At 43.6% G+C, this 19,757-nt stretch overlaps 1 protein-coding gene across 1 annotated transcript in view; it reads right to left on the minus strand.

The window, feature by feature from the left end:
* The window catches only part of LOC149343598 (uncharacterized), a 62,423-nt gene extending 45,113 nt beyond the window's left edge, over window positions 1-17,310 (minus strand). The window contains exon 1 of the mRNA XM_089547028.1: window positions 17,014-17,310. Within this exon, the coding sequence (XP_089403154.1) occupies window positions 17,014-17,310 (297 nt within the window). The remainder of the gene's footprint in view (window positions 1-17,013) is intronic.
* Window positions 17,311-19,757: the final 2,447 nt, after the last annotated feature.

Genomic DNA, 19,757 nt, shown 5'->3' on the forward strand with positions numbered 1-19,757 from the left:
TCCTGATATCGCGCGGCTGTTCGCTTGAGATTTGAGGTGGTGCTGCAAAGCCAAACTTACACTTGCGTGGATTGAACAGACAATACAAAATCCTTTCGCCTGTTCTCTTCGTGTAAAGGCTTTTCAGATGGCTTTTTAATCCCTCTGAGTTTTTTATCACCTCATATTCCTTGAGCCCCTTTTCTCTGACACACGAAACCACTTTTCAAAATACCGATTGCAGTAAACGGAGCCCGCTTAACCGAAACACGCTTCATGTACAGGTGCTACTCTCAACTTGCCGCTTCGAGAACGTTGGAAACATTTCTGAAGAAAGGCTTCTTCATGCGTCGAATGACTCATATAGCGATTGTGAACGATCACACCATCCATGTAATGCCTGGCGCAGCTCATACAAGCCTGAAAATTTTGTACCACGTCGGATCATGCACCATCTTGTGGGTAATGTTTGTGGCGCAGTCAACGGACTATTGCCCGTAAAAATCACCAAAAGTCACCCCCCCCCAAAAAAAATAAAGAGTAAATGTCCAATCGATTTGCTCTCGAATTATGCTCCATGCGTCTGGTAAACTCAAACTTGACGACAAACCAAAAAGGCGACAGCAACCTACTTTTACTCTTACCACACTCGAATCTGGATAATTCACAGGAGTTGCTCCAGATGCTGTCTAAAAGCAAGGCTTGTTCATAACTAATTACATTGTAATCCGCCAAGTTTCAGCACAAAGTTGCCTTTTTTTAATATAATGCGTTCAGTCCCCAATAACTATAAACCCGTTCGTACGGTTTAAAAATTGACAGCACTTGTTTTTGAGAGCACACTTTTTTTGTTTTTTTCGCATTTTTTGTAGTTCTCGCGCTTACCACAGCAAAATTTACAAAACTCTACTCACCTTCGACTAGGTTTATTGCAATGCCCTCATGTCGTTTAGTGAATGCGAGTAACCTCTCGCATACGGTCTCAGGTTTCTGGGAAGAAAAACGCAGAAGCAAATGACTCTTTCGCATCGCGGCTGCGATGAACTTCTAATGCCATATCACCCCAAGAAAGTGCCTAATTTTGTGTGGAGTTTTACGCTCCGCTGCGCACGGAGCATATCACGAATCCTATGCATGTCACGAATCCAGTTCCTTAGGAAGAACCGCGTACCTTCAGGCCTGAAGAACGATAGGTTTCGCCCGAAAGGTCCACTCGGAACAAAGTTAGACCTAAATGAAGCGCTTTTCAACTTCACATTTTACACTTAGCTGAGAAGTGATAAGTCTGTATGCCACAGACTAACTCGCTTTGGGACGTTAAACCCCACTGACCCAAGAACCATATATATGAATACATAAATATACATCATAAGGGAGCTACCGCATCTTTGGAAATAATACAGATGTCTTAGAAAACGATGATGTAGTCTACGCCGGCAACATCATGTGATGAGGAATGTGATATTGGTTTGGACATAGAAATACACGGATTTAAACAGAATATAGTGAATTGACACCGCCTTTGCGAGAGGTTACCTGCGTTCCGATATGTTTACTGGCATCGTCGAAGGCGACGGAGCAGTGCTGCTTGAACCCAATCAGTGCGCGGAGCAGATGCCAAGCGACGACCTTGCGCATGGCGAACCGCTTGCTCGGACGCAATAGGGTGACTGCCACCACCAAGGCATGGGTGATGCTGATTATATGCATGTCTCTTTTGTAGGCACCGGCGGTGTGTTTGCGGAAGAGGGCTAGCCAGTAGTCTGCAAAACAATGGCGGTATTTTGTGGAAACCTTTGTATTCAGTTATCCACATTCGCTTAATGTCATGAGTCCCGTCGGTGCTTCGTAAAGCTTGAGGAGCTGATTTCGAATGGGAAACGTAGATAACGGCGTGCTACTATTCTAGTACACTATACTCAGGTTGCCACTTTAGCGCAGCGATATAATCGGCTCTCTATCACCTTATTCAATGGGGAATCTCTAGGCTGGGCAGATGTAAGTGACGATGATCGTTTATATGTCAGGTGTGGACCATAGCAGTGGCTGAAGTCCTCTTGGGAACACAGCTATTTCTTGCGACCGCATAGCAGAGGTTAGCACATAAGGGCACCGCTAGACAAAGGCAGACAGGCGCTGTCCCCGAGTTCGTCATGATGACCTTCAAAGACTTGATCTTTTGGTTTCAGTAAATCTGTTCGGCTCTTGTATGCACGTATTTTTGTACAGCCCCTGCTACGCCGGAGCGCACGGACGCTTCTCGTAAAGGATTTCTTTCGGACCCCTGCTGCTTCGTCCACTTTATTCTGGCCAGCTCGAAACTAGTACAATTCAGTGCGCAGTGACAACGTGAACGTTATGATACCATTACCATCATCAACCTGACTGCGCTTAGTGCAGGGCAAAGGCCTCTCCCATATGTCTCCAATTAACCCTGTCCTATGCCAGTTGCGGTCACCATATTCCCGCAAACTTCTTAATCTCATCCGCCCACCTAACTTCCTGCCGTCCCCTGGTATACGCTTGCCTTCTCTTGAAACCAAGCCGTTACCTTTAAGCACCAGTGGTTATCTTGCTTTTGCATTACATGCCATGCTCAATCCCTTGATTTTACTAGGATGTCGCTAAGCCGCGTTTGTTTCCTTCACCAACTCTGCCCTCTTCTGGTCTCTTAAAGGGGCTCCGAAACTCCTTCTGAGGAGAGCACATCAACTCGCTCAATCACTGCATTGTGTTGTCAAGATAACCTGAGCCAAATGATACACTTCTACACGCAGCAGAGAACCCCGGTGACTCTCTCAGGTTCGCACCTACTGCTGCTATAGCTTCAGTTCACAGTTCATTCTTCGCCTTTGGTTATCGGAAAAAGAGAGCAGTGCAACCAACGGCCGCCAACCATACGTTTGCTCTTTCTTACCTCAGGCGAAACATCGTAAACAGCAGAGCGTGTTATATATGAACTACAACACGAGCAGAAATATATAAACGCATTTCATTAGCGTGCGTGCAAATGCGGAAATATCTCTTCTTGGTGCAAGCGAGAGGTAGGTTTAAACCACATTTCCAATTTTCTCGGCACTCTTGGCTCCTGAACTTTTGCGTACATTGCAACCTATCGTCTAATTTCTAACAAGAGGTACTGCAAAACAGACGAAATGTATGGAATAAAGTAAATAACATAAAGTTAAAGAATACAAATTTTTTATATTTATAGTAGTATAGGGAGGCGGAAGAATAAAGGCTTTTTACGCTGACTTCTGCGAACCATTAGTTTTCAAAGTTTTCAGACCTATTTTTTCACTACTGGCAACAATACAACTGCTAAAATCATGGCTACAGTCATAAATTTCCGATAAGTGTTGTATTCCCGAAGCACTTGCAGTAGAATTGTGAGCTGAAAGAAGCACATGGCATTTGAAACTCACCCCGTGATTGGCCGATCTCTCGTGCGATTATGCCGAAGGTCCATCTTGTGATAACAGCTTTCCCTACTCCACTGTATGCTTCGTGTACTGAAAGCAAACAATTTATTCAAAACAAAACGTTGGGAAAAGCTCTGCCTCGTTTGTGATGCAGAAATAAAGAAGAAAAAGGAACGTCAACCTATTTTTTATGAAATTACCTGACGTCGCCTAGCGTACTTAGTTTATTCATCAGGATCTCGCTGCGTGTGACGTGCAGCTAATTTTTTACAAACGCGCACAGCGAAACTTCTGTAATCTCCTAGTCACCGAACTTGAGCTGTAAGCGTAGATGTAACGAAGAATTTTGGGGGACGGATTTACTTATTCCCGCGTGTGCCGATTGAGCCAGGACTAAAGCAGCAGCCTTCAATTTGCAACTCCGTCAAAAAGAAAATACAAACGGCATCTGTAGCCACCATGCAAACTGATGACATTTTATTCCAGTTAGTAATCACACGTATACTGTGCCCTTTGCATACGTATGTTGCTTCGGCAATCAGAAGGACAATCCAAAAGGAACACCTGTCTAAAAATTTTGCTGTCACCCGAGCAGAATTCCCCAGCAAGCACAGCTATTCTGACCATAAATAGTCGGAAATGTGTAATTTTATAAGCTTAATTCGAGACCTCTAATTACTCTATGCAGCCGTCTAAAGACCAACATATAGCATTTCAAAGCAAGGCTGCATTTAGGTCTTTCACTTTCCAGATAAATGAGCATATATAAGCCATGAAGCTACTTTCAACGATGTATTTTCCCAAAGCATTCGATCGCGTCCTTCACTGTGAACTGATCGAAAAACTTAAAATTATTGGCACTGATTCGAATACCATTGCATGGATATCATTTTATCTTCCATTCCGATCATAATATGCACCTGTAAACGATGCTGAGTCTGACAACAATCATGCATTTTCTGGTCTACCACAGCGGTCTGCATCGGACCCATAGCTCTTTTTAGTCTATATTAATGACATCCCATCATGTGTTGAGTCTATCGGAACAGTACGACTTTTCGCAGATCATTGTGCTGTCTACACAACTTTTTGGTGCCTAGACCATAAACCTATCAGTAAACAACGTTGTAAATTGGTGCGAAAAATGGGGAATGAGGTTCAACACGAGCCAAGCATGAATTAGCTTTACTCATAAGAAGATACCGCAGGTATTCAGATACAATACAAGGGGCACAGTTTTAACATGTTCAGAATGTTCAGACGCAGAAAATATTTCGGGGCGGCGTTCTCGCGCACATTCAAGTGGGACGCCTACATTGACAACACATGTGCAAAGGTATTCAGGCAGCTCAATTTCTTGTGTCGAAAACTGGCTGCAGCGCCATATCATGTAAGATTAAGAAGCATATAAAGCCCTCGTTCAGCCGATGCTTGAGTACGCCAGTATTATATAGTCCGCACACCAGGCTTATCTAGTTGACAAAATATAATGCACCGCATGGCACTCTGTTACATTTATTCCAGATAGTCGCCGTATGACAGTGTCAGTGCTCTACGCGAACAAGCTAACATTCCGACACTAATATCGAGACGACGGGTCGCGGCAGTGAAGCTTATTTTCCTTTTTTTTATCGTGGTCACATGGACGTAGCTAACGCAAAGTATATGAGGCTATTCTTCCAACATTCAGACAGAACCAATCATATTAAGTACATCAGACAGGTTTCTTCGCGTTGTGATGCATTTAAAAATTAATATTTTGCTTCCACATTTCAAACCTGGAACCATCTGCCAGAAGAAATAGTAAATGCTGACTCATTTGGTTTCATTGAACAAAATATCAGTTTACTTTTTTATGAGTAGGTCTGCCTGTGAACGATGGTCAGAGTCACACGACAGCAATGGATGAGAGAATTTTCGTCACCACATTTGTAGAGGTAAACGACATGCCCAAATTGCTGGTATTTTACTAGAGTGTCACTCTGAGAACATCGCCAGCAAGTACACTGCACTGACGCAGTTGCTATGAGTTCATTGGGTCAACATCGGCTGATGAAGAAAGTTTCACTCTTGTAAATAAGGAAAAAATTTAATCTCAAGATAAAGTTATTGCCCGTGGTGGAGGTGGTGTGGGCAGATATATTTACGATGTTACTCATGCTCTTGCGTAAAAACGGATGAAAATGCGGCGGTGAATTGTTATCGCAGTCCAGGTAGGAGCACGTTTAAAACAAGATAGCAAGAGCGACTGCGCGTGTCAGTGCCCGGTTGATAACTTCCTAAAACGTTTTTGGCTTACCGAATGATATGTGCTGGAGGTCGCTGTTTAAAAGTGAATACTCTGTGTTAGTGATTGCAGTTATGTACACTTTTTCTGTACACTAGCGTTTTTCCCTCACATTGGAAATTCGTTTCAGTATTGCAGCTTAGAAACGTCACTTATTTTAATTTTTGGGCCTTTCATTGCCCCAGACAAATAAGGCTTCAAATTATTCACAGTTGGTTATTACCTAGATAAATGCCTTGATTAGTTCATGTATCAATTAGATAGATCTTTATTTAGACAACAAGGTCTCGGATGCAGGGGCAAAAGGCAGATGCACTCTGCCTGACGGGGCCCAAGCACCCGACACAATGCTCACGACAAGCGGCAAAAGAAGCAAGAGCTTCATACACTCTCATTAGAAAAAACAACACATAATTATACAAGGTAAAAGTAGGAGGAAGGTGCATACTTTTGCAATGACATAATTAAAGTAAATATTTACAAGACACATCACAACAAGAAAAACACGAGAATTCAAAGAGTTGACGGAAAAACAGGGACATCAAGAATTTTAATCATTCGGGCGAGAAAGGAGGTAAGCTTTAGCATTTCTATTGAATGACTTTTGGGAAACAGATTTCTGAATAATTTCTATGGCCTGTGTATGTTTATTTAGAAGACTGGGAATTAAATATGAAAGCATTTCGGTTCCATAGTTAGTCCTTACAAATGGTACTCTGTAACTGACGTGCCTTAATTTATAAGGCGCGTCACTACTAGAGTTTAATTGAACATATTTAGTGGGATGATGTTTGAAATCGTTAAACACATAAGAAAGCAGTTTCAACTCAAATAATTCATTGATTTTTAGAATAGAATGCTTAGTGAAGTACAAACCTGTATGATCATTGTATGCAAGGTTTTCGACATATCGTATTGCTTTTTTCTGTAATGTTATCAGCCTCGTGAGGTTAGTTTTCGTTGTAGATCCCCAAACAAGTAAACAATAATGAAGATGTGATTGAATTAGGGTATAATATAACTGCCACTTCAGCCATTTCGGAACAAGGTCTCGAAGTTTATATAATACACATAATGACCTTGATATGCTGGCATGAATCTTATTAATATGCAGGGTCCAACTCAAGTGTTCTTCAAAGATTATGCCTAAAAATTTGTAGGAAGAAACACGCTCAATTACGCTATTTTTGAATGTAAGATTAATTTCACTGTTATCAGGCTTGTTACGTGCCTTAAATACAATAAGCTTTGTTTTATTAACATTTAACTCTAGTTTATTTATATTCAACCATAAAGACAATTCTTGTAACCATGCATTTGCCTCAGCCTGAATATTACTAAGATGCATGCCAGAAAAAAAATACACTGGTATCATCTGCATATAAAATTATTGTGGGAGTTCGAGGGATGGCTATTATATCGTTGATATAAAGAATGAAAAATACTGGACCCAAAATAGACCCTTGTGGGACACCGTATATTAATTGACCAGGTTGTGATTGATGACCATTCAAACATGTATACTGAACGCGACCGGAAAGATAAGTACGGATCAGATTTAAGGCAACTCCTCGAATGCCGTAAAAAGGTAGCTTATAAAATAAAATATCATGTTTAACTGAATCAAATGCCTTCCTGAAATCTAAAAAAAGTCCAACTGTAAATTGTTTGTCATCCATATTAGAAAATATTTTTTCCTTTATACTAAGCAATGCCATTTCTGTTGACTTCTTCTCACGAAATCCGAACTGTTCGTTAACAAAAATTTGTCTGTCGTCAAAGAACTTACACAGTCTGATTTTGATCAAATATTCCAGCAGTTTAGAAAACAAAGGGAGTACAGATATAGGTCTGTAGTTGTTTATATTGTCATAAGGGCCACCTTTGTGTAAAACAACCACTCTGGCAATTTTCATACCATCTGGAAAAATACCTTGAACTAACGCGTTGTTACATATATGCTGCAAGGGCAAGCTAATTAGATCGGCAACAGCAATAATAGGCTCGGCCTTAATTTCATCTGCGCCTGCCGCAGTGGATTTGTCTAGGCTTCTAAGAAATGTGAATACTTCATGTTCGCTGCAAGGATTCAAGAATATGGAACTACCAATTGGAGAGGCAATATACTGAGCAATTTCATGATTTCTATCCTGCTTCTGAGATGATTCGCCAGAGGATAGGAAATGAGCATTAAACTTGTCTGCCAAAGCAGCGCCACTGTATTCAACACCATTGAATGTTAATGTGCTGGGAATATGGGTTGTTGCCCTTCCCATGAGGTCGCTCAAACAATCCCATATTTTTTTAGGGCAATTGGAGACTGCTGAAAATTTATTCTGATAATACTGTTTCTTAGCTTTTTTAATATCAGAGCCTAACTTATTTCTAAGTTTCTTGTATTCCTTAAGTATGACTGGATCTTTTGATTGGATGAATTTGTCAAAAAGCCTGTCACGGGTTTGAATTCGTCGATATAACTCTCTCGTAACCCACGGCTTTCGAGACTTTTTGTGAGTTTTTCCCACTGTCAAAGGAAATGCGGTATCATATTTGCTTTTTACTAACTGAAGAAAGATATTGTACGCTATACTAGGATTTAACTCATTGTAAACTTCGCTCCAGGCAGTGCTTTCCATCATGGATCTAAACCTAGCTAAGTTTTCTTGATTGAAACTGCGATATACTATCTGGGGAGTTGGTACTTGCTTCCTTTTTTTTATCGCCCGAGGAAAAAAACAGAATATAGGCAGATGGTCGCTCAAATTAAATGTAAGCACACCTGATAGCACTCTTGATAACTCATGATTTGTAACACATAAATCTAATAATGAGTCCCTCTCTAAGGTTATTCTTGTTGGTGACTGAATTGCAGAGAAATGCATCAATGGTTTCACAAAAAAGACGTCGCGGGGAGCTGTTTGTCAAAAGATCAATGTTAAAGTCTCCAACCAAAACAACAGGGATATTTACGATACAAGCATATTCAAGAAGCTTCTTAAGGAACCAGCGCACAAAACACAACGGACAAGAAAAAGGTGGAACACGACGGACAGGAGCGCTGAACTTACAACTTTATTTCGGAAGTAAAGATGCAACGTATATATACAGCATATATATACAGCGTATATATACAGCGTATAATCCTTTTTCTTGTCCGTTGTGTTTTGTGCGCTGGTTCCTTAAGAAGTATGTATTACCAACTAGCCCAACAACAAGTGTTGCTCAAATATTCAAGAAGATCACGCACAAACTTGATAAATTCGGTACTTTCACTAGATGGGGGCCGATAAATGCAAGCGATCAGTGTTCCATGACATTTTATAGCAACCGATTCGTAGTGGGTATCGACAAGAGAAAAATCTGATAAAACTTCATAGTCAAGGTTTTCTTTAACATACAATGCGACGCCACCTCCTCTACGGTTTTCTCTGAACACGCCTTCAAACTTGTAGCCACGAAAGAAGATAACATCATTTTGATTTGTGAACCATGTTTCGGTGTACGCTAGTATATCAAATCTGTGATTCAGGGAATCCAAAGCTGATTGAATTTCAAAGTGCTTATTTTTTAGACTTCTAATATTCACATGAAAGACTGACATCCTGTCATTTTCGTGAACAAGACAACTGCGCACCGCAGAGTTAAAAGATAAAGCATTGTAGTAAAGAGGCTGTGTTTGTGATGCCATCAAAAAAAATAATGAAAAAAACTGATCAGTAAGGCGAAGTAGAGGCGGTGCCTGCTCAGATGATATTTTCCAGGTCAGCAACACACGCGATCCGTATTGCCGTTTCACCCTGGCACTTGCGTACAAAAAGCTTTCCATTACTGTGCCAAGCATATTCGTACTGCTTTTCTGTGGCCCTTGTCCTCATCATCCACATGAGCTTTTTGTTCTGCGCTGTTAAATTGTCAAGAAAGTACACTGTGGATTCAGCTTCCCGCATACTTTGCTTCTTTGCCATCCATTGGTCTTTCATTACACGTGAGGAAAAGCGAACCAGAACTGCCGGGGTTTTGCCACGTTTAGCGGGCAGTCTATGAAGGCCTTCAACGTCGTGCTCAGTCAACTGAGGAAGCTCTAGGTCCTGGGCTATAGCATTGATTTTTTGGAACAAGTTTTCATTTTTGGTTTGCGCAAGTCCATGTACTTCCAAGTTATTCCGCCTGCTGTACTGTTCCAGACTGTTTATTTGCTGTCGTAGTTCGCAGACTTCGGTGTTAGTGTTCTCTGACTGAATCTGTGCCTCAATCTTTTCAACCCTTTTCGATAAAGTGACAATCTCAGTGGACTGAAGCTGCATTTTGGCCAGCACTTCATCATACTGATCTGAAAGATGCTGAACAGACTTTTCCATACTTTCCACTGTCTCTTTTACCTGGAAAAGAATATCTAACTTCTGTTTAATTTCCGGTAGTTCACAGAGCTTTTTGTTGATTTCCATTAGCATCCTTTCTGTCAGAGACTGCTCCTTCTGTACCTTTGTTACAATGTTTGAGCCTCGAGCAGCTGAAACTACACACGTTTGACACTTCCAACTTTTTTTATCGATATCTGTCATTGCTTTGTAGGCAGCTTTCGTCGTATTAGAACAAGCGCCTAAGTGGTAACCGTATCGGCATTCTGAGCAGGTAAGGGACGAGCCCTCTGCTGGAAGTGGCTGATTACAAACCAGGCATATATCACAAACAGGATCACCCATAGCACTCGCGATGGAAAAGCATGCGGCACAGTAGAAAACAACTACAGCAACAGCACAGACTCAAGCGGCGGCGGCGTTTGGCAGAAGGTTTCTTATGACTTCAATAAGTGAAAGCACACCAACCTGCAAAGTGAAGGATTTGCAGTTACTCTGTGCCGCTGTTGCTTCCGCCACCGCCGCTGAGCAAGTGTGGGGGGCACAGGTGAGCCTTGTCCTTTTATATGCTCCTGGCTGGTGCTGCTTGTGTCGTTATCTTGCGGGGCCGATCGTCGTCGCTCTTGCCACTTTAGTTCACCAGGTGTATCGCTGCAAGCCTGGCCAAGAACTGCAAAGTGAAGGATTTGCAGTTACTCTGTGCCGCTGTTGCTTCCGCCACCGCCGCTGAGCAAGTGTGGGGGGCACAGGTGAGCCTTGTCCTTTTATATGCTCCTGGCTGGTGCTGCTTGTGTCGTTATCTTGCGGGGCCGATCGTCGTCGCTCTTGCCACTTTAGTTCACCAGGTGTATCGCTGCAAGCCTGGCCAAGAACTGCAAAGTGAAGGATTTCCAGTTACTCTGTGCCGCTGTTGCTTCCGCCACCGCCGCTGAGCAAGTGTGGGGGGCACAGGTGAGCCTTGTCCTTTTATATGCTCCTGGCTGGTGCTGCTTGTGTCGTTATCTTGCGGGGCCGATCGTCGTCGCTCTTGCCACTTTAGTTCACCAGGTGTATCGCTGCAAGCCTGGCCAAGAACTGCAAAGTGAAGGATTTGCAGTTACTCTGTGCCGCTGTTGCTTCCGCCACCGCCGCTGAGCAAGTGTGGGGGGCACAGGTGAGCCTTGTCCTTTTATATGCTCCTGGCTGGTGCTGCTTGTGTCGTTATCTTGCGGGGCCGATCGTCGTCGCTCTTGCCACTTTAGTTCACCAGGTGTATCGCTGCAAGCCTGGCCAAGAACTGCAAAGTGAAGGATTTGCAGTTACTCTGTGCCGCTGTTGCTTCCGCCACCGCCGCTGAGCAAGTGTGGGGGGCACAGGTGAGCCTTGTCCTTTTATATGCTCCTGGCTGGTGCTGCTTGTGTCGTTATCTTGCGGGGCCGATCGTCGTCGCTCTTGCCACTTTAGTTCACCAGGTGTATCGCTGCAAGCCTGGCCAAGAACTGCAAAGTGAAGGATTTGCAGTTACTCTGTGCCGCTGTTGCTTCCGCCACCGCCGCTGAGCAAACCTCTTTAACAGAAATGCAGGTAAAATTATCTATAGAGAGAAGGAAGCAGTTCTTCAATTCGTGACCAATAAATGACCTTTCTCATAAAAGATTATGGTTTTATTTCATATTTCGTGCTATTTTGTGGTTGATGATTGTTTGTATACTTGGATGATACGCTCTCTACGCATGTGCTTTGTATTAGGCATAAAATTTTACTGGTGTCGCATCAGATGCATGTTCCGCTCGGTACTAGCTGATTAACGTTGAAATTAAAATAAAACAATGTCGACAAAATCTTTTCTGTATCCTGCCATGATTTAAATGTATTAGGTTTTGCCAATCGATTCCAGGAAACAGAAGAACAGCCCATTGGGGCACGACGTTGTAAGCTTATTTAGAGTGCCTTTAATCATACAGGCTAAATATAGGTTAGCGTGAGTAGGTTATCTAGCACATACCTATTACCACTTTGTGCCTTAGAGCGCGGCATAGAACGTTAATGATTCACAGTCAGACGACACGCCGATGACTTAACATGATAAATCGGGGTCTGCAGCTATTAATCAGCTGACTGCTCTAGAAGATGTGCGATGATTTAGAAAAACGGAAAAATTTGGTCAGTCAGCAGCAACGTCTGCGCCAGTGATGTCCTTGATAAGCCTGTTGAAGAATATTACTGCTTCATATCGGGACATTGCTTGACATGTGTTCTCGTTCGCCATGAAACTGCGCATAGGTTGCACAGAATTAATGGTGATTGTTTGGTGAGACCACTATGAAATTTGTTTTAAATTCTAGGATACGTTTTCTACACGGGGCGCTTTGGAGAGAACTTCAATCTGTTGTATAAAAAGCAAGTATGACAACGTTTTTGATTTTATGACTGCAACTAGTGATTATTGGACAGAGCTAGAAAAGCCCTCAGCAACGTTGTAAGAAGGAGTTGTTAGTTTACGGGCGTTTCAACAGTCCTCTCCTCGATTTCCTAAAACATGAATTTCACTATTATCGGGCGACTACGGAAAGACAATGAGTACGCTCTATTGTTCGGGTCGATTGTTTTTGTCAAGGCGATCTTTGTAGAGAGAATGAAGATTTGTTCGGCGTGCGCTTAAGTTTGGGCTGCATTAGAGTGATCAAGGCTGTGAAATATTAGATTATTTCATCGCAAAGAGCTTTCGGAGTGCTCCAAATCTGCTGCCAATCTAGAGACATGGAATGTTGTCTGGACGGTGTTAGTTCGCACATATTCACAGCCTGCTGTCAGCGTTAGGTATAACGTTTTGGTTGTCCTTCTCCAGTTTGGCCGTTGTTTACTTAAAATTGTAAAACAAGTTGTCCAACATTACTGTCCCGTTTCACATGTCTTGAAAAAAGGCAATCAGGTTATTTGATCAGAGGAAAATTTTGAGCTTAGCAGCAAGGTCATCAGAGTCAGGGAAGAGGATAGCTTCTATGACGCCCTGCAATAAAATCAGAAGAGAGAATATGGTCCAAACACATACAAAAGCAAGCCCATAAGGACATTGCGGACTTGGTTGAGGCCCTAAGAAGGATATCCGCACATTCACTGGCGCAATTGCCCATAGGTTTTTCTTTTCACCCAGCTATGAAAGCAGGAGCGATACGGTCATGCGGCTACGCACCTTCCTTTTCCGCAGCAATCAAGTCGTTCACGAGCTGGCTCTTCTTATGCATGTCAAATCCCGGTAAGAACCCTTCGAGACATGTCGTGTAATACGATGTCCAATTGGCGTCTGGTATGACGGCCCATCGGTGGAGCATGTATTCCTCCATGCTTTCTTCAACGACCAGCTGCGAATGTACAAGACGGCTTTTCGCTCTCGGGGGACACATTACGGGCGTTATGCTCTCAAGGGCATTCGCGGAGCCTGTTGGGAAATTTATCGCATCCATATGGAGCACTCTTGGTGCCCTATTTGGCAAAGAGAAAGGCAATAATGCGACATCAAAAACCGCCTGAAACCGTATGCACGGTTTTCAAAATTAGCCTTTCAAGATTTCTGAACAATAAACGGTGAGTAGAACACGAAAGCTGTTTTGGAACGCTGATTTTGCGGCTAGGCGGAGAGAACATGAAAGCATAATTCTCGCTGTCAACCTCCTAACTACCTAAACTCAGAACATGAACGGATAATTCTCACTGTCAACCTCCTAACTACCTAAACACAGTTCTTGAACTTTTTAGCCACTGCGCACTCCCGCACGCATTTGCACTGAATGTTAAGGCTCATTGAATTCTCACATTACGAAAAATGGCAGAGTTCTCCTAAGCCGCATGTGTTCCGAGATATTGACATTCTAATTTTCATGCTGGACTTGAGTAAATGTGCCCGCAAGTCGATGAACAACGTAGCAAAGCTCATCTCGAAGGGAACTGGCGTTTGTATCGCGTTTCGTCTCACGATGGCGTACAGCGAGAGCTGAACCTGACAACAAGTTACCGTTCACTTGTGACCATCGACATATCACGGGCCCTCTCCACATTCAGCACTTCCTGCTATCGATGCGGAAGAAACGCTCTACGCAACCTACGTCACACCATGAAGGAGATCAGCGTGGATTGCCACCACTTTGCATCCTCAAACAGGGGGGCTCACTTCAAACTTTTTGGGTGCATTTTTTTTTCGTAACACCCGTGTCCTATAGGAGTATCAGTACAAACGTATTTTTTAACGATGGGAATGCCTCTAAGATTCGAATGTAATAATTCTGGCTTGTTGCAGTAGAGAAAATAGTAAATAACTGTTGTTAGGTATTGATGAGGTTAACGGGGGCAACTACCTCTAATTTTATGGCTGAACCACGGCATCACATCGTGTGAAACATACTTTTGCGTACTGCTCATAGCACATATTTTCAAAATATCGGAAAAATCTAATTTTGAACACTTTGTGTAATGCACTCGAAAGGCTGGTTTGGTTGGCTTCTGTGGTTTAAGATCCTGAAGCAGGACTTAATTAAGTCAAAATCGTGCCAACAAAAGGTAAAATGCTGCCTAAGGATGGCACGCCACAACTCGAGAGGCCTGCAGTTAAAAGCCAAAGCAATGACTCAATACAGAAAGGTCTACATTATGACTACATTATGAATATGACTTCATTATAACTAGGGGTTGGACGCTTCGGCTAAAATCGGAACACACCGATTAAAAAGCACGCCAAAATTACCTTTTTTCAATTCCAAGCGGAATAATCCGTTGCCGGTATTAACACACATATAGCAGGCTACAGTCAGTACGAGTTATCCTCAACCATTAGGCGGAAGCTAGTAGTACGAGGAGAATTTGGGATTGTTCCGTAAAATGAGCATACTCCTCAGAAGACCTAGGGGCCCTATTTGCTCGCCAAGCACATTCTGCTGGCGGAACGCCATTTACTCGTACACGAGTGCTTTCTTCACTCATTGTGTCAGTTACTTGCTTGACAAGGTTTTGCCTAGCAAGTAATGATACGAACAAAGCATTTAATCGCAACAAATCATCGTCAACATGGAAACGCACACATATGTAAATAAAATGTGTCGCTGACTGTGTTAGGTTTGAAAGGGCGTCTTTGTGGTAAAGGGGTGCAGTGGAAAAAGAAGAAAAAAAGCGGTCTGGACCCGACGCAACCCGAGAGCTTCCTGCGGTCAGCCCAAGGTGCGGGACGAAGGCTGGAAATGCATGTCGCACAAGGAGTCTCATTTGGCGTGTGCGTAGGATTTTGCGTCCTCGCTCGGCTGAATTTTTTTTCGGGCTGAGGGAGAGGAGGGGAGAGGGAGGATAGTACGCTCGGTCTCCGCTTGTTTGTTCTTCCGAAAAAGAGGCGAGCTCATTTGTCGAAAAGCGGGCTCAGTCACAGAGATGGTGTCGAAAGCAGCCAGTAAGTGGTGCTTATGTGTAATGTTAGAATGCTATAGCACTTATAGTGTCCACTCCCCAGCATTTAGCCGTTCTAGCTGTGTGTCTTTGGCTGTTATTTTTCTTCGTTTGTTAGTGAAAATTCAAAATAGTCTGAATCCATAAACTAAGGTCAAAATTGTGGCTTATCTCACTCGTGCTTCATTCGGGGAAATTTCATTTCTCGGACTTTATCTAAAATTCCGCCAAAAGGGAAAATAAAATAATAACGAGTTACGAGTAAATTTAACAATAAGAATGGCAGTTAGGAAAGCCTTTCGCTAAAGATAAAGATGGCGGCCAGAGCCAGGCGCAAATTAACTCGGCTATAAATGGAACTTAAAAAAAAATGGAACAGTGGACAGCTGTTTCCTGCCTGAACGGAGAGCCTCTCTTTCATTACACTTTTCGCAAATTACGGTGATTAGTGCCGTTGCAACTATACGAAAGTTTTTAGGCCTTACCAATTTTCAAGTGAGCTGTGAAAAAGGTTCCGAATTCAGTGCAGCGATTAGCACTTTGCCCCACTGTGCCACCGTCTCGTCTTTCGCTCTATAGTTTGTTCATGGCTCGACAAATTTCTAGCTTTAAAGAATGAACATATTGGCTTTTATTCGTAGATTACTACAATATAAGAGAAAACATGCTACTCTCAACGAAAACAGAGCGCCTGCATACGTTCCTTTTTTTTCGTGCAAAATATTCGATTGTTACTGGCAGACGGCGCCCTCCCGCACCCGTCGGCTGTTCTCTGTGGATATGGGGCGAGGCCCACGGAAAAAGGCAGATTCTTGAGTGTAAAGATTGGATTGGAGAACCGGGCGAGGAAATCGTGAATTGAAGCCGATTTACCGCGCATCGTCGTCACAAATTGGACATAAGCCTGAAGTGAAATGGGTTTATTTGGGGCGCCTGTGACAACACGTCTTTTTAACTGGTGACACCAGTGCTTGTTCTGTTCGAACTGCTGCAGGACCTGCGACGACGCCGTCTGCGGGTTTTAAGCGGAGAACGCCATGCCTGCGCGTACCAAATCCACGTGCACTCCGCGAGTACGCTGATATCGATCAGCAAACTAGGTGCAATCAGCGAAAGAAGCAAAGGCAAAAAAAGTACCTACTTTTATTAAAATGCACCGCAGTGGTATTGCATGAGGGTGCATGTTCAGTGAAGTTCTGCTGTTTTTATAGCAACTACGCCAACCAACCCGCCCTCTCTAACACTATGTGCCGGTTAAGCATGGCGGGTGACGTCACGCTCACCGCGGCGGGCTCGTAGCCATTTGCCTCATAAAGTGAGCCAGAGTTCGTGGATTCGATACATGCCATAGAAGCCATCTTTTGGTGGAGGTGAAAGGCATAAATTTCCTTGCGCTCAGATATCAATCCACGTCGAAGGACCACATAAGTCGAACTGAATGAGGTAATGAGCCCTCTATTGAAGGGTGCCTCAGAGCCCTAACCGTTTTGGAATCCAAAGAAGTGCTTGACCTTAAGAAAGATGCGTGGCGTATATCAGCGCTAAAGGCTTCAGTACTCACCTTAAGAAATGATGGTTTGGCCAGCTCTTTGCCTATGTCGAATTCGCGTTCCGCTCTCAGGATGCAGTGGACACCGAAGTGGAGTGAAAGATTAAGCATTCTATCCAGAGGATCTTCGTCTGGGTCGTCTTTCAGCGAACCGAGGTCGAGATTGAACTGGGCCGCGAATTGGCGAACCGTGTCCACGCCCTCCTCACGATTCGACACGTATCTCTGGCAGGCGGCGTGCAGGTCAACGCCGCTTCGGCGACGCTGCCTGTGAGCTCGCTGACCTCGATCCACGTCTTGATTTACCATGCTGTGGCCAGACGTTCCGTGGTCACTGTCCTTGTCCACGGCCTGGGCATAAGCGAAGTTCTTGGTTGAGCGAAGTTTCTTGGTTGCGCGAAGAGTTAAGGCATTGAACGTGTAGCCGAAATAATTCTGTGCTGCACTCTCAACAGGCGTTGGGGAGCAGTTCGCTGCTCTTCTTTGACACCCAGTACGCATGGTCTGTACGTGTTCAAAGCTATGAAATAATGCCTCCACACTAGAAAAAACATTGCACTGCAATATTCCGCTGCTCACAGCTTATATAAACCTGCTACCGCTTGGCGCCATTAAAGCGAAGCAGAACTGGCTAAGCGGCACGAAAAAACTACCTTGTGAAATATTCAAACGGAAAATGTAAAAATTAGGGGCTTATATAGGAACAAATATGTCAACAACCTGAAATCATGAAAGAAAGCAGCTCTGTGAAGACTTTTTTCACCATCATCCTCAGCTATTTGAACAACATATCCATTTCATAGACAAAGCTGGTAGGAGCCCATTTTTGACAAGTATAGTCTACAGTTAAAACAATGGAAGCATGACATATGTCATATAAAACCTGAAAAATCTTGTGGTGAACAATAGGAACCACAAGTCAAGAAAGTAGAGCAGTAAAGTATAGAATCAAACAATACGTTTGAACCCACCTCAGGCGCGCCGGACATATAGCCAAAGAGGCCTGAGGCAAGGCTCCCTTGCGCGAATAAAATTGCATCATCATAAAACTAATGCAACAAAAAGGGAATTGCAACTAAGCATGACCTAGCGATCCTCTCATTTTCCCTTCACCCTCTGCTCACGGCATAGCCATTCCAATTACGAACGGGTCCGGCCAGAATATTGGTCGTTTCTGCACCTGCGTCCTGAAGCGCCCACATCAAGTTGGTCGCGGACATTCAGTTCGGGTGATTGAGACCGAAACTTCAGCTATTAGTTTTTGATCTCTTTAATAGTACATTGTTCTGCACGTGGCGGCTCGAAGTAAATTATGCAGGGACGATACAAAATCGTAAGTTTAAGACCAATGATAACCATGGTATGCAAGATTTTTATCACATATTTTTTATTTTCACTTCCCCCACAAAAAAAAAAGAGTAGGAGAAAAGTTATTGCACAATAACTCAGACGTCTGTCTCCATCTCGACTTGCTCGCTGCTCTGCTCAGTTACTCGGATAACCAATGGCAGTAGATGAGTTAGGACCTAAACAGGCAGATTAGAACGGTGGGCTAAATACTAATATTGCCGCGAAGCACTGAACGTTCTCGTTTGTTTGTTTGCTATTTCTTTGTTTTTTGTTTGTTTGATTGCTGAAAGCCACCGGCAAACGGCTTTATTACAGGTTAGTCTTGAATGATGGCAGCCCCGTGCAACCGCTTCTACGTTTTTCGAGATTGTTTAGGTTCTTTTTCGGGCTTTGCCAAGAAAAATATCAGCTTTAAATTGATCGCGGACCAGAGCAGCGGCGATTCTGTTTCTCGACGACTGCCTCGCACGCTTGTTGCCATCACCGCAGCCAATTTGATCAGTTGAGGGCACAAGTGAGCCTAAGAAAGAGTTCATTTAGGAACGACTTCATTCAGGCTCCTCTGTCCCTACCACGTGACGTCTGGTAGAGGTGCTAGGAGACGGACTTCGTTAGCGCCCGCACCCTCTGGGATGCGCCGAAACTGCCCGAGCAGTCCCGAAAAAGCAGATACCCGGAATGCCACAGAAGCCGCCCGAACCGAACACGAACTACGAAGCAGCCGCTGTCTCTACTAGAGGCTGCCACGTGAACATTGGGGAATACCGGACGGCATGGAAGTATAGGTGAAATCCTCAGCTTTTACGTCAACCTTGGCTTGGACACTAGCGTCCATTGTTCTGCACCAGCCCCGATCACGTATCAATGGCTCACCATGTGAGGATCCCGGTGATTGGTTCGACGAGTTTGAACATGTGGCCGTACAGAGCAACTAGGATGACCCGACTAAATTAGACTACTTTTTTTAAACCCGGTAGGATCTTCAAATACACTTTCCTTCCCCGCGTGGTTTAACTTAAGTTTGTAATAAGGGAGTAATACTCACTGACATCCACCCAGAGCGCAGCCATACGGCTACAAAGGAAAGCTATACGGTTTTCTCAAAAACTTATTAGATAAAGAAAAATTGCTGTAAAAGAAAGTTCCTCGAAATATACTCCACCTTGTTGGTCTCCCCTAAAACATTTGACCAGCTTAAATTACTTAGAGTTTGCAACAGTCGTCCGGAAGGGACAGAATGCAGCGACTTCTTCAATCACGCATGCAGAACCCGAATGAAGCGGTGCTTTCTTAAGTCAATGAAATGAGACGTCTCTTTAGGTGCGCTGAGGCGGAGAAGAGCGAAGACAACAATGTAGCCTATATGTTTTGATGCGTGGTGCAAACAAGCTTCTTTATGCCGATCT

This window comes from Amblyomma mixtum, chromosome 5 (genome assembly GCF_055824585.1).
Source record: "Amblyomma mixtum isolate Tamu chromosome 5, ASM5582458v1, whole genome shotgun sequence".
In the NCBI taxonomy this organism is placed as follows: Eukaryota; Metazoa; Arthropoda; class Arachnida; order Ixodida; family Ixodidae; genus Amblyomma; species Amblyomma mixtum.